At 46.8% G+C, this 11,774-nt stretch overlaps 1 protein-coding gene across 1 annotated transcript in view; it reads left to right on the top strand.

The window, feature by feature from the left end:
• The window catches only part of ELP3 (elongator acetyltransferase complex subunit 3), a 115,733-nt gene that overhangs the window by 71,172 nt on the left and 32,787 nt on the right, over nucleotides 1–11,774 (top strand). Inside the window, exons 10-11 of the mRNA XM_015418427.1 lie at nucleotides 2,636–2,829; nucleotides 11,013–11,103. Coding sequence (XP_015273913.1) covers nucleotides 2,636–2,829; nucleotides 11,013–11,103 — 285 coding nt within the window. The remainder of the gene's footprint in view (nucleotides 1–2,635; nucleotides 2,830–11,012; nucleotides 11,104–11,774) is intronic.

Below are 11,774 nucleotides of genomic sequence, written 5' to 3'. Positions count from 1 at the left end.
GCTTGATTGTTGTTTTTTTCTATTGACTTAGCTTTCAGAGAGTCTTTCTCCTCTCTGACACCTGTTAAGTTGGACAGCGGTAGGGGCAACCAATTCAATTTATTCTACTAAGGCAAGATAATCACCTGTTTGTAAAGCAACTGATTAGGACTGGGTGAATGGCAGCTGCATAGTTGACTAACAGTCCTCTCCACGTTGGTGGAAAATCAGCAGTTTCCTGGCACCGAAATGACTAATTTGTACCAATCGCATCCTGATTATTTATGCTAGCAGTAGGTTTATAAGAGCGTGAATGAATGGAGCCCATCAATGCTATTAGCAATAATAACAGTGGGGGAACTTTTTTTTTAAAAAGTGTTTGCCGGTGAAATCAATTATTGTCTCCATAGAATACATGCATATCCTCACTTGTCCAGCTTTTATGCTGATGGGGTTGTGTTGACATTTTGTTGCCTGCAATTCATAGAGCAGCAGCCGCCCATTCTGATAAAATCGAGCCCCTTGGAATGCTGCCGAACCTGCAGCGTTTTGAACAGCAGGTCGCCCTGATGACTTTGTTTTGTTTGCTTGCAAAAAGTCGTGCTCTGATACGCAGGGGCTGCATTTTCGCGAACAAAGGCAAAACAGCAGTATGTGGTTCTGGAGGGATTATTCAAGCGCAAGAGATCATGGCTGTGTACTCGTAGCCGTTATATACAGGAGGAGTACTTTCCCCACTGTTTGGCGTCACAGCATGGAGAGGAAACAGCCATGCTCTCAGGAGTTTTACTCTGGCAGTATTTTCACAAATGAACAGTTGAGGAGATGAGATGCAATGCTCCATCCCACTTTTCTCAGGAATGAACCTCCATGGCACATAGACTAGCCTACGCACAGTGGGAGAACAGGCTCCCACTTGTCCTGCACGGTCTGAAACAATTGGAACCTATTGGACATCCACGTATGGATGTAACATTTCCATTGGCCAATGAATCTAAAGCCCTGAGCTCATAGGGGTTGAAGCATACGATTTTTTGTTGATTTGGGGCAGGGATCCCCAGCCTTTTTGAGCCTGTGACCCCTGCTATTCTGATACAGGGTGGCAGGCATAACCACAAAGCAGATGTCACAGGAGGTGGAGACAACCACAAAATGGCTGCTGCAGGAGCTGGAGCCACACACAATGAGGAAGCCCACGTGCAGGGAAGAAAGGGGGTGATTTTAAAAATATACTGGGAAAGAGGAGAGAGGGAGAATAAAATCAACCCTGCGGTAGCTGCCGCCACTGAAACAACGTTATTTTAATCTGCTCAGCCGATTGGAACTCCAGTGGCCAATTGGAAGCCCTGCTGGGCAAGTGCCTCACCTGACCCCGCCCACTTTTTAAAAAACACATGGCGGGCACCAGGAAAGGCATTAGCGGGTGCCATGACACCACACTGAGGACCCCTGCTTTAGGGAGTATATTAGGTTTCAGCTGTGATGGCCCTATTGAGGAGATATGACAAGTGTACCAAAGTATGAAGTGTCCCAGAGGACAGGGAGGACTGATTCAACCTTACTCCTACACAGTAAGAACTGTGCATCTTTGTGTTTTTAATTTTCCCTCACATTTCTTTCAAGTTTTCCCTTTGTAGCTGTGAGAACTGGAAATCTGCCTATATTTATTTTTAGAAGGAAGAGTCTCAGAATGACAGATCTGGTGCCAAAGTATTACAGGTGCATAGAATGCATGCAGTCTTGTATGTTCCTAGCATTAACATGTTGCATAGGCAAGCGTAAACTCTCATAAAATATGATTTGCATGCATTCAATTAAGATGCAGCTGTCACATTTGAAGCACAAGAATTCTAATTCACTACGTGTTACAGGGAACAGTTAGCTGAAACATACTCTTGAGCATTAATTGGTAAATGTTGTTAACTGCCATCCCTATTAGCACACAAAATTTCTGAATCCACCCCCTCAAGATTTGTAGATTGCCTAGGATAGCTCAGGGTCACCTTGGAAACCCTGAGTTTCCTGCTAACCCACCAGGTAAGCTTGGGATGTCTGGAACTAGAGAAGCAATAGCTCTCCATAGTAAGAATCCATTTCCCAATGGCCTTTTCTTTACATGCTGAAAGCCAGTCTGGGTGCCTGCTAAAGCCTTCACGAGGCCAATTCAATACAGTCATATTCTTGTCCCCAGAACAAATACGTGGGAAAGACTTTGTGTTGAACTTCAGCACGTGGTATGAACATTCTCTGCCCTTTTTTATCCTGTGAAGCAAAATCAATCCATTGAGTTTCCTTGAGGGAACTCACAGTTGCCCATGCCAGTAGGAGCGGATGAAAAGTTATCCTATGATCCACAACTGGGTAAAACCCATCAGGGATTAGGGCTCCTGAAGATAAAAAAACAGTGGGAAAAGTTCTGTATTCCAAGTGAAATAATGATGCATGGATTTAAATTGTTGGTCTGCCATTCTCCACTCTGGGACTTGCTGACTTGGGCTGTTGGCTATCCCATGTTCCTGCTGCTTCTGATGGCCACTCTCAGCTGCATTCATTACTGAATGATAAACATGGCAGCCAATTTGAAGAGCAGGGCTCTAGCAGGCCTGTGCCCTATGCCCTTTGTTCTGATCTTTTGCTTGTCTTTCCTTTTCCACAGGAGTTTTTTGAGAATCCCGCCTTTCGTCCAGACGGCATGAAGCTCTATCCAACTCTCGTGATTCGCGGCACAGGCCTGTATGAGCTCTGGAAGTCTGGGAGGTATAAGAGTTATCCTCCGAGCACCCTAGTGGATTTGGTGGCAAGAATTCTAGCTCTTGTCCCCCCATGGACCCGAGTGTACCGAGTGCAAAGGTAACTTTTCTTTACAGTTGTTCCACTCCACTCTGTAAAATATAGCAATATGACAACTGAGCCTTTAGGGCTTAAAATAGTTATAGTTGCTCATCTACTGCTACCTACTTCCCAGAACCCTAGAAAGATGTGTTCTCATGATATCTTACACAAACCTATTCCAGATTAACTATCCCATTCAGAATAAATACCAGCGTTTGAGGGAGATAAATTCTATTCTCAAACTGTCATTGGCTCCCTGTATGTCGCTGGCTCTTCTGTGCTGTCCTGTACTTATAATTCGTGTAAGGAAATCCTACCGCTTCATGTGATTCAGGCTAATTTCGCACAGTAGATTAATCACACTTGACAAAGAGTCCTGCTCCTACTCTCTGTCACCCCTGGATGAGTCACCCTAGATCGTGGTGTTTTGCCATTTTGGGCAACTCTGGCCAAACTGGGGAAGTGAAGCTGGGAGGAGGTATGTGGTAATGATCTTCTGTATCAATTTACCCTTTTGATAGTTGGCACAAACACTGCTTTGCAATAAGGATTGATGGGGTTGGCATACATGCAGGCAGCGGTTAAAGTGGCGGGGCATTGGGTTGGTGGGAGGAGCAGTCATGATGGTGTCCGTAGTATTGCAGGAGTGGAGAGTGGACAAGAGAGCTGAATGAGCACTTCCTTCCAAACTGGAATGGTTTAGCGGAACATTCCATCATAGAACATGCTCACACAACCTGTGATCCGCCAAGGCAAATGCAACCCACTGGCTGTATATCGTACCCTTCCAGGTATCTGGTATCTCCACTGGTTTTTTTGAAGTCCCGGGCAAGCAGCAAAAGTGCAAGATTTATTGGTCCGCTGGTTAGCTGTCATTAATGGCTGGTGGGCATCATTTGGCTTCTGGATCTCGCGTTGTGCAGGTGTGCTTGGGTGAGAATGGGGTTCTCGTCACCATTCATATTGCCAGCAGTTTTCAAGAAGGCAGCTGTGATGTTTGTTCAGATTTAGCACACGTAGTAGTTTCAGTAACAATGAATGTGCTAAATTAGGGCAAGAGTGTGTGTGTGTATAGGTAGCTCATGGAGTGATACAGTATATCTGTATTGAACCTTTTGGAAGATGGAAAGCACCTACGATACCCTGTCTTTCTTCCAAAGAGATCAAAAGAGAGTACGTGTTTCTTCGTCCCCTGCCCCTCACAATGAGGAGGGAACTAGTCTAAAGTCCCCCAGTGACCTTCATGGCTTAGGAGCAACTTGAGGCCATATTTCCCGGTTCGAATTTTCAGTGGCTAAGAGACATTGCACGCTCACAATAGGAGTACATCTTTGAAGGGACATGTGTGAACTGTTCACGGTGAATGGAGGGTGGCTGCCACACATTGTGTTAAAAATCTAGTCATTGAGAAAGTCTCCATTTCCTTTTGATCATTAATGGTAGGTTGCATTCTTTTCTTTTTCTTTCTTTCTTTCTTTTTTCTTTTTGGTAATAGAGCAGAATAAATGCTTTTTCAATTATACTCCTTAACAACTGAGATTGAAAGAATGAACATGTGACTACAATGTAAATTACAAGTCAGTAAGATAGGTTTTGCTGATTGCAGGTTGTAGCGGCATTCATGCCAAGGGCAAGCCCACTCTAGCTGGACATAGTTTCTGCCATTCCTCTTGATGATGGTAGCACAGAAGCTCAGAGCTTTTACTTTCCGGGAAAACAGTCTCCGTTTGACCTCCCACCCTCGTTCCTCCCAGAATTGGGAAACAGGCCTTTTATCAAAACCACTCCAGCCCCTTCTGTGCTGTACAGTCCTGAATAAATATTTATAATTAAAATAAATATGTAGGTGGAGAAGAGATATTAACAGCGGTAGAGTCCTACTCCATGTCCATTCAGGACCTGGGATGCAGATGATCACAAGCCTTTTTTATCGGTGGCACTTGGGGTCAGGTCTTCCTCCCTAGAGAGATTCACCTGGCTTCTTCTCTGCTGAGTTTTAGGGACAGGATAAGACTTAAATGCGGCAGGTGTAGCTCTCTTTTTGCTCCCTGCTACTGCTGTTTGGTACTTTGTTGCTGTAGGCTGGGTTTATTTGTGGGTCTTTTATCTCTTTATATTTTGTCTTCCAGAGGCAGGCAGTGATCTGGCCCTCCAGAGTAATTACCAGCAGGGTGACCTTGGGTCAGTCACAACTCCCTCAGAGCTCTCATAGCCCCACCTACCTCCCAGGGTGTCTGTTATGGGGAGGGGAAGGGAAGGTGATTGTAAGCCACTCCGAGACTCCTTCGGGTAGTGAAGGGCGGGATATAAAACCAACTCTTCTTGGCCACTGTGTGAGACTGGATGCTGGTCTAGATGGACCCCTGGTCTGATCCAGCAGGACTCTTCTTATATTCTTACGTCTACATCGAAAAGTGGAATACAAATATATTAAATGAGTCTTTAATGGAATTTCCAGGTGACCACCCTTTTCTGGCTGAGGTGAAATCGGGCTAGCCTACTCTACATCTGGATCGAAGTGGTGTGGCGGCGCTGTTACTGTTAGATCTGTCAGCCGCATTTGATACGGTCGACCATCAGCTGCTGGCCCACCGCCTCACCGACATGGGGATCAGGGGGCTTGCCCTTCAATGGCTTGCCTCGTTTCTCCAAGGTCGGGGACAGAGGGTAGTGCTAGGGGAACAGCAGTCCCAGAGGCACCCGCTTGAGTGTGGGGTGCCTCAGGGGGTGGTGCTTTCCCCGATGCTGTTTAACATATATATGCGTCCCCTCACCCAGATAGTCCGGAGGTATCGGCTGGGGTGTCATCAATACGCAGATGACACCCAGCTCTATTTGATGTTGGGCGGCCAGTCGGACTCCAACCCAGAAGATCTGCACCGGGCTTTACAAGCCGTGGCTGAGGCTGAGCAGGCTGAAGTTAAACCCGGCGAAGACGGCGGTCCTGTGCTTGAGTCGGACTGGATTGGGGTTAGGGCTCCTGCTCCTGACCTTCGATGGGGCACCGTAGGTGCCAGCTTCAGAGGTTAGGAGCTTGGGTGTGCTTCTGGACTCTACCCTAACAATGGAGGCCCAGGTGGCGGCCACTGCCAGATCAGCCTTTTATCATCTCCGGCTGATACGGCAGTTGGTTCCTTTCCTTGACTGCAATGACCTAGCTACAATGATCCATGCGATGGTCACCTCGAGGCTAGACTACTGCAACGCTCTCTACATGGGGCTGCCTTTGTCGCAAATCTGGAAGCTACAGCTGGTGCAGAATGCTGCAGCCAGGTTGTTGGTGGGCGTCCCTAGCTGGGAGCACACCCAACCTGTGCTGAAAGCGCTGCACTGGCTGCCTATAGCATACTGGATTCGCTTCAGGGTCCAACATACCTGAGGAACCGCATTTCCCCATATATTCCCCAAAGAGCACTTCGGTTGAGGTGACAACACTGGCTGGTGACCCCGGGCCCTAAGGAGGCCAAGCTTGTGGCAACAAGGGCCAGGTCTTTTTCAGTGGTAGCTCCTACCTGGTGGAATGAGCTCCCGGAGGAGATCAGGGCCCTGCGGGACCTTGTGCAATTCTGCAGAGCCTGTAAGACGGAGCTCTTCCACCAGGCTTATGAGTAGGAGCTGCCACGGCCACTTCCACCACCGCTCCTCTATAGAGAGAGACCGCCGGGGGGGGGGGTTGGGCAACATCTTTCCATTACCCTAGCCTTCCCCTCTGCTACGCAAGATGTTAGGAGTTTTATATGTGCATCCGTTGAAATCGATTTTAATCTGTTTTAATTTTTGTATACTGTATGCACTTTGTGCTCTATGTGAGCCGCCCTGAGCCCGTTCGCGGGGAGGGTGGGGTATAAATATAATAAAATAAATAATACATTGCCAATAATTAGTGTTCATTGAATGCTGCCTCCTTCACTGCCAGAGCCCAAAAGCTGTCAAAAAGAGGACCCTTTATAAATATCTCCCAATAGACTCTTTTCAATAGGTGTAGGCAGGGCTCTTTTTGTAGAAAAAGCCCAGCAGGAACTCATTATCATAATAGGCCACACCCAACAACAGGACCTCATTAGCATATTGGGCCACACCCCTGACAGCACAGCTCATTAGCACATTAGACCACACCCCCATGTTATCAGAAGTGTGGTTATCCAGCCACACCCACCTTTTGCTTGTTATTCCGTTTACCTTGTTTGTTGTCAAAACCCAGGGCTTTTTTGTAGCAGGAACTCCTTTGCATGTTAGGCCACACCCCTAATGTAGCCAATCCCAATGAGTTTCTGCTGTTGGGTGTGGCCTATTATGCTAATGAGTTCCTGCTGGGCGTGGCCAACTTGGGAGCCAGCCAGAACTCCGTTCCTGTGCGTTCCTGCCCAAAAATAGCCCTGGGTGTAGGTAATATTCACTGAAGAAGAAATATATCCACTCATCTCAGCCAATACCTTAGTGGTCAGCTAAGTTCATTACCCAATATTAAATCATTCCCTTTATCAGCTATCCAGGGTTTTCTTCCCCAGTGGGAGAAGAATATCATATTTGTAATTGTCAAAGCCGAACATTTTTAATAACAGCTGGGCCTGCTCAAGGGTGGGAGTTAATAATAAAAAAACCCCAAAAGTAATTCATCTTAGCTTGCCAGGTGAACTAATACGAACAGTTTTATTTTGATTTAATAACACCATAAAAAGTTTGTTCAGGTATATTCCTTGCACCTCAGCCATTGCTGAGGCACAGAATGTGTTACTGAGCTTCCGTTTGTTGGTCTTCTGAAGTGATGGTTTTCTAAGTTACTTCTGCTAAGAAAAACCCACAAGTACAGCACAGAAGCAAAGGTCTTTGCCTAATTCTGCCCCCTAGCACTGAGTTTCTGAGGTGTGCTGACTCTTGACTATGGAGGTCCCTTTTAGTCACCATGGCTAGTAGCCATTGATGGACCTTTCCTCCACGAATTTGTTTGATCGTCTTGAAAGCCATCTATGCTCATGGCCATCACTGTGTCTACTGGCAGTGAATTCCGCAATTCCGTGAATTCTGCAATTCAGTGACTCACTGAGTAGCCAAGCAGAGCATGGAATCCATAACCATCCCCAGCAGCTAATGTTCAGGGATGCACTGCCTCTGAACCTGGAGGCTTCACCTTCCCATTGATAGACCTATTCGCCATGAGTTTATGTTGCCCCCACCCCTGATAAAGCCATCTGAGCTATTGGACATCACTGCTTTGTGTGGGAATGAATTCCATAAGTTAATTATGTGCTGTGTGATAAAGTATTTTCTTTGATTTGTCCTGTATCTACTGAGTTAGGGTATGAAGACAGATCTATCTTTGGTGAGTCCTCTTAAAGGTTAATTTGTAGCATTCCCCAGCCCTTCACACCACATAACTGCTGTCATGCTTTTGAGTTCGTGAAAAGCACAAATGAAACGATTTATGTCTGGGAGCGTAAACTTAGCCGCCATTTCAGCATCTTGACATCTGACGTTCTAATGTGTTTTTACCCTTGGGGAATCCAAAAATGGGATCTTAAACATCACCCGGATACGGGAAGAGCAGGCCTTGCTTCCATCTAGGTGCCGCAAATGGCATGCATTTGCATATATGAATATGGTAATGAACTGTGCATCACATGCCCTCCCTACGTAGACGAGTGGCTCAGATACATTTCACAGCAGATGGCTACTCTTGAGTGCCTTCGGGCGCTCCAGTATGTCGTGCCGCTATTCCAGAGACAGCAAACCCACCATGCTAGATATTGCTATCTAGACCTCTTGTAGGGTGCCAGAGTGGTTTTATCGTCGTCCCCGTTGTGAAGCACGCAACAGCCTGACCCTCTGGAGTTCTCCAGTAATTGGAAAGAAGCGGCTGTCTCTGATGGTGGCCTATGCTCTAACGTGCCCAAATGAAAATTGCATCCTCTTCCAGCGCATCCTTTTAGACCAAACAGCAAAATACTTATTTCCTCTAATTGCTGCTGTTTGGAGACTGTGTTGGTGTCTGTCAGCTCGATGATGTTGTATTTATTCTAAGAGGTCCCTTCCAACTCTATGATTCTGTGAATAAGTCAGCAGAAGAATAAGCTAACTAGCGAGCTAATTATTTTTTTACGGAGGGCGGGGGTAATGAAGTTGATGGGGAGGAGAGCAAGAGGTAAGGGAATTAAAGCCCAATTGGGCCTTGTAAAAAGAAAAGAAAAATCAGATATGTTTATGATATGCTGCCTCCTTGAAAACCTAGTTAAGTTATCTCAGCCTCTTTCCACTTGTAGTTTGGACCATCAGGTTGAACTTTGGGTTCTCTGGTTTCCATGTCTGCTTATAACAGCAAATTTTACTTGGATAGTTGGCGCTTCAGAAGACATCTGCAGAATTGGCTCCGTCTGTTCTCCCATGTGCCTCCTCATACCCCTGAAACACTTTCAGGTGGTGGTGGTGGGTGGATAGCATGTAGGGCTGCCAACTCTGGTTTGGAAAATACCTGGTGATTTGGGGGGTGGAGCCTGTGGAGGGAGGGGCAGGACCTCAGTGGGATATACCGCCGTAAAGTTCACCCTCCAAAGCAGTCATCTTCTCCGGGGGAACTGATCTGTGTTTCCTGGAGACAAGTTCTAATTCTGTGGGATCTCCAGGCCCCACCTGGGAGTTGGCACGTCAAGGAGAAAGCTATGGGTGAATGCATTTTCCTGACATGCTAGTTTTCATGGGGGAGCAGTCAAGCATCCCTCCATGTGCCTGCAACGTAAAGCGGAAGCAATCCGGGAAATGTTTTTTCCAGCTTCTGCTGGTTTGTGTAAACCTTAGGATGCCCCAGTCCCAGTGCAGTGTGATGGCCCATCTTGGATGAAGCTCAAACGCAGCCATCTCAAGAGGGCTTGCATATGCAGAAATGTGGGACGGAGCTACGCCTGCTGTCTGGACTGTGGTCCCGCAGCTTTTAGATTTGGTACTGAACGTGAAGACTGTGTATCATTGTAGAGGGATCCGGGAGACGCAAAAGAAAGCCCTTCACACTTCATCTGATGAGTTCATCTGCAACTCATGAGATGCACTGCTGTAGGTACAGTGGTGGCCCACAGGGTTAAATGGCTTTAAACAAGGGTTAGATAAATTTGTAATAAATAATAATAATAATACTTTCAATTTATCGATCGCTTTTTCCCACTCATGCGGGCTCAGAGCGATTTACAGTTACTCAGAGACAATGGACTAAATGTATTCGTCGGAGATAGGGAAAACAATATGCAATATTTAATCGCACACACATTGTAGCTGGTTGGAGGATCCATCTGCAGGCTGTATCAGTCATGTCCCGACGGCATGTATTCTGTCGCCTGGCTGATGATGTCAGGGCTCTCAATGTCACACTGCCACCGCCTGGCCGATTCGCTCCACTGCAGGGAATGCCGAAACAGATTTTTCCGCTTTTGATCTTCACCGTGCCGCAGATGTCACACTGGCAGCTAACACCTCCCAAGGGGAGTGGTGTGCCCACCCCCTTACGGGTGGTCCCCAATTTATCTACTTGCCGAAGCTTTCGAATCGCTGGGTAGGCGATGAGCTAGGGACAAACCTTGGTTGCTCACACCAGCACGGGGCTAGAACTGACAAAGCTTGGCAGTTCAGATGTTATAGTCATGCAGGGGATTTACCCACTGCGCCATCGCTCAGTGAAGGATAGTGGAGGATAGATCTATGAATTACTATCCATGACGGTGGCAGAAAGAAACTGTCATGTGCAAAGGAAGTCTGCCTCTCAAGACGAGGTTCTGAGGACAAACAGGCAGAGGATGGTTGCTTTCATACCCTGCTTATGGCCTTCCTGGAGACCTGCAATTCACCTCTGTTGGAAACAGGCCACTGGACTGCTTCAGCAGGTCCTGTTTAGCCTTGTGTCATGTTTTAAAACTCTGTGGTCTATACTAGCTGTAGTTGTCACGCTTGTTGTATAAAGTAATGCAGAAAAATAGCTGCCACCACATAAGTATGACACAATATCCTTAAGGAATCCTGGTCACTGAGACTGCAGCAGAGAAGGACCAAGGGCAGCGATTCGGCAAGCTGTGCAAGAGAGGCTTGAGGCGTCTGCTGTGCCCTGTAAGCATGCCACTGGAAATTGGCACTTCGTGCTTTCCTTTTATGCAAAGCCGTGCCCTGCACTTCTTGAATGTTTCGGAGGGTTTCTTTGGTTTACCTTCTTGTCTGTCTGGTTGCAGAGATATCCCAATGCCTTTAGTCAGTTCTGGAGTAGAGCACGGCAACTTGAGAGAACTAGCTCTTGCCAGGATGAAGGACCTGGGGACAGAGGTAAAAATCTATTGCTTTGATTGAGTTTTTCGCGTGTGGTGTTTCCTTCCTTATGATCCATGTTTCCATGTTTGTGTTTTCATGTTTCCATGTTTGTCCATGGTGTTTCCTTCCTTCCTATCATACACTCAAGCATGTTTACAGAGTCCCCTTTTCTCCCAGGCACGGACAAAGTCCAATTAGTGGAGCTGGAGAACATAAGGAGAGTCCTACTGGATGAGAACAAAGGTCCATGAACCTTGTTTCCCAGTCTCATGCAGTGGCCAGCCAGTTCCTCTGGAGCTCCAACAACATGGCAGAAAGGCCTTCCCCTGCTTCCTGGCACTGGGATTCAGAGGTTTTGAGCCTCTGAAACAGGCGTTCCCTTTAGTCATCATGGTTAGCAGCTTCCCCTTTTTAAGCCGTCTATGTGTCCATCGCTACATTCCGCATTTTAGTCACTTGCTGTGTAAAGAACTATTTCCTTTTGTCTGTCCTGAATCTACTGCCCATCAGCTCCATTAGATGCCATCAAGTTCTGGTATTTTGGGAGAGGGAGAAAATGTTCCATTGTTTTGGGAGAGGGAGAAAATGTTCCTGAGGTCTGTCCAGTGTCGGGCCCTTTATACCAGGGAACCCAAAGAAAACGAGTATCCCGTTCAGCCCCCAAGCCCCGCCATTCAACCTAGCTG

This window comes from Gekko japonicus, unplaced genomic scaffold, assembly GCF_001447785.1.
Source record: "Gekko japonicus isolate JY-2015 unplaced genomic scaffold, Gekko_japonicus_V1.1 scaffold7, whole genome shotgun sequence".
In the NCBI taxonomy this organism is placed as follows: Eukaryota; Metazoa; Chordata; class Lepidosauria; order Squamata; family Gekkonidae; genus Gekko; species Gekko japonicus.
The sequence above is the reverse complement of the archived record's forward strand: the minus strand, read 5'-3'. Positions and strand labels throughout refer to the sequence as shown.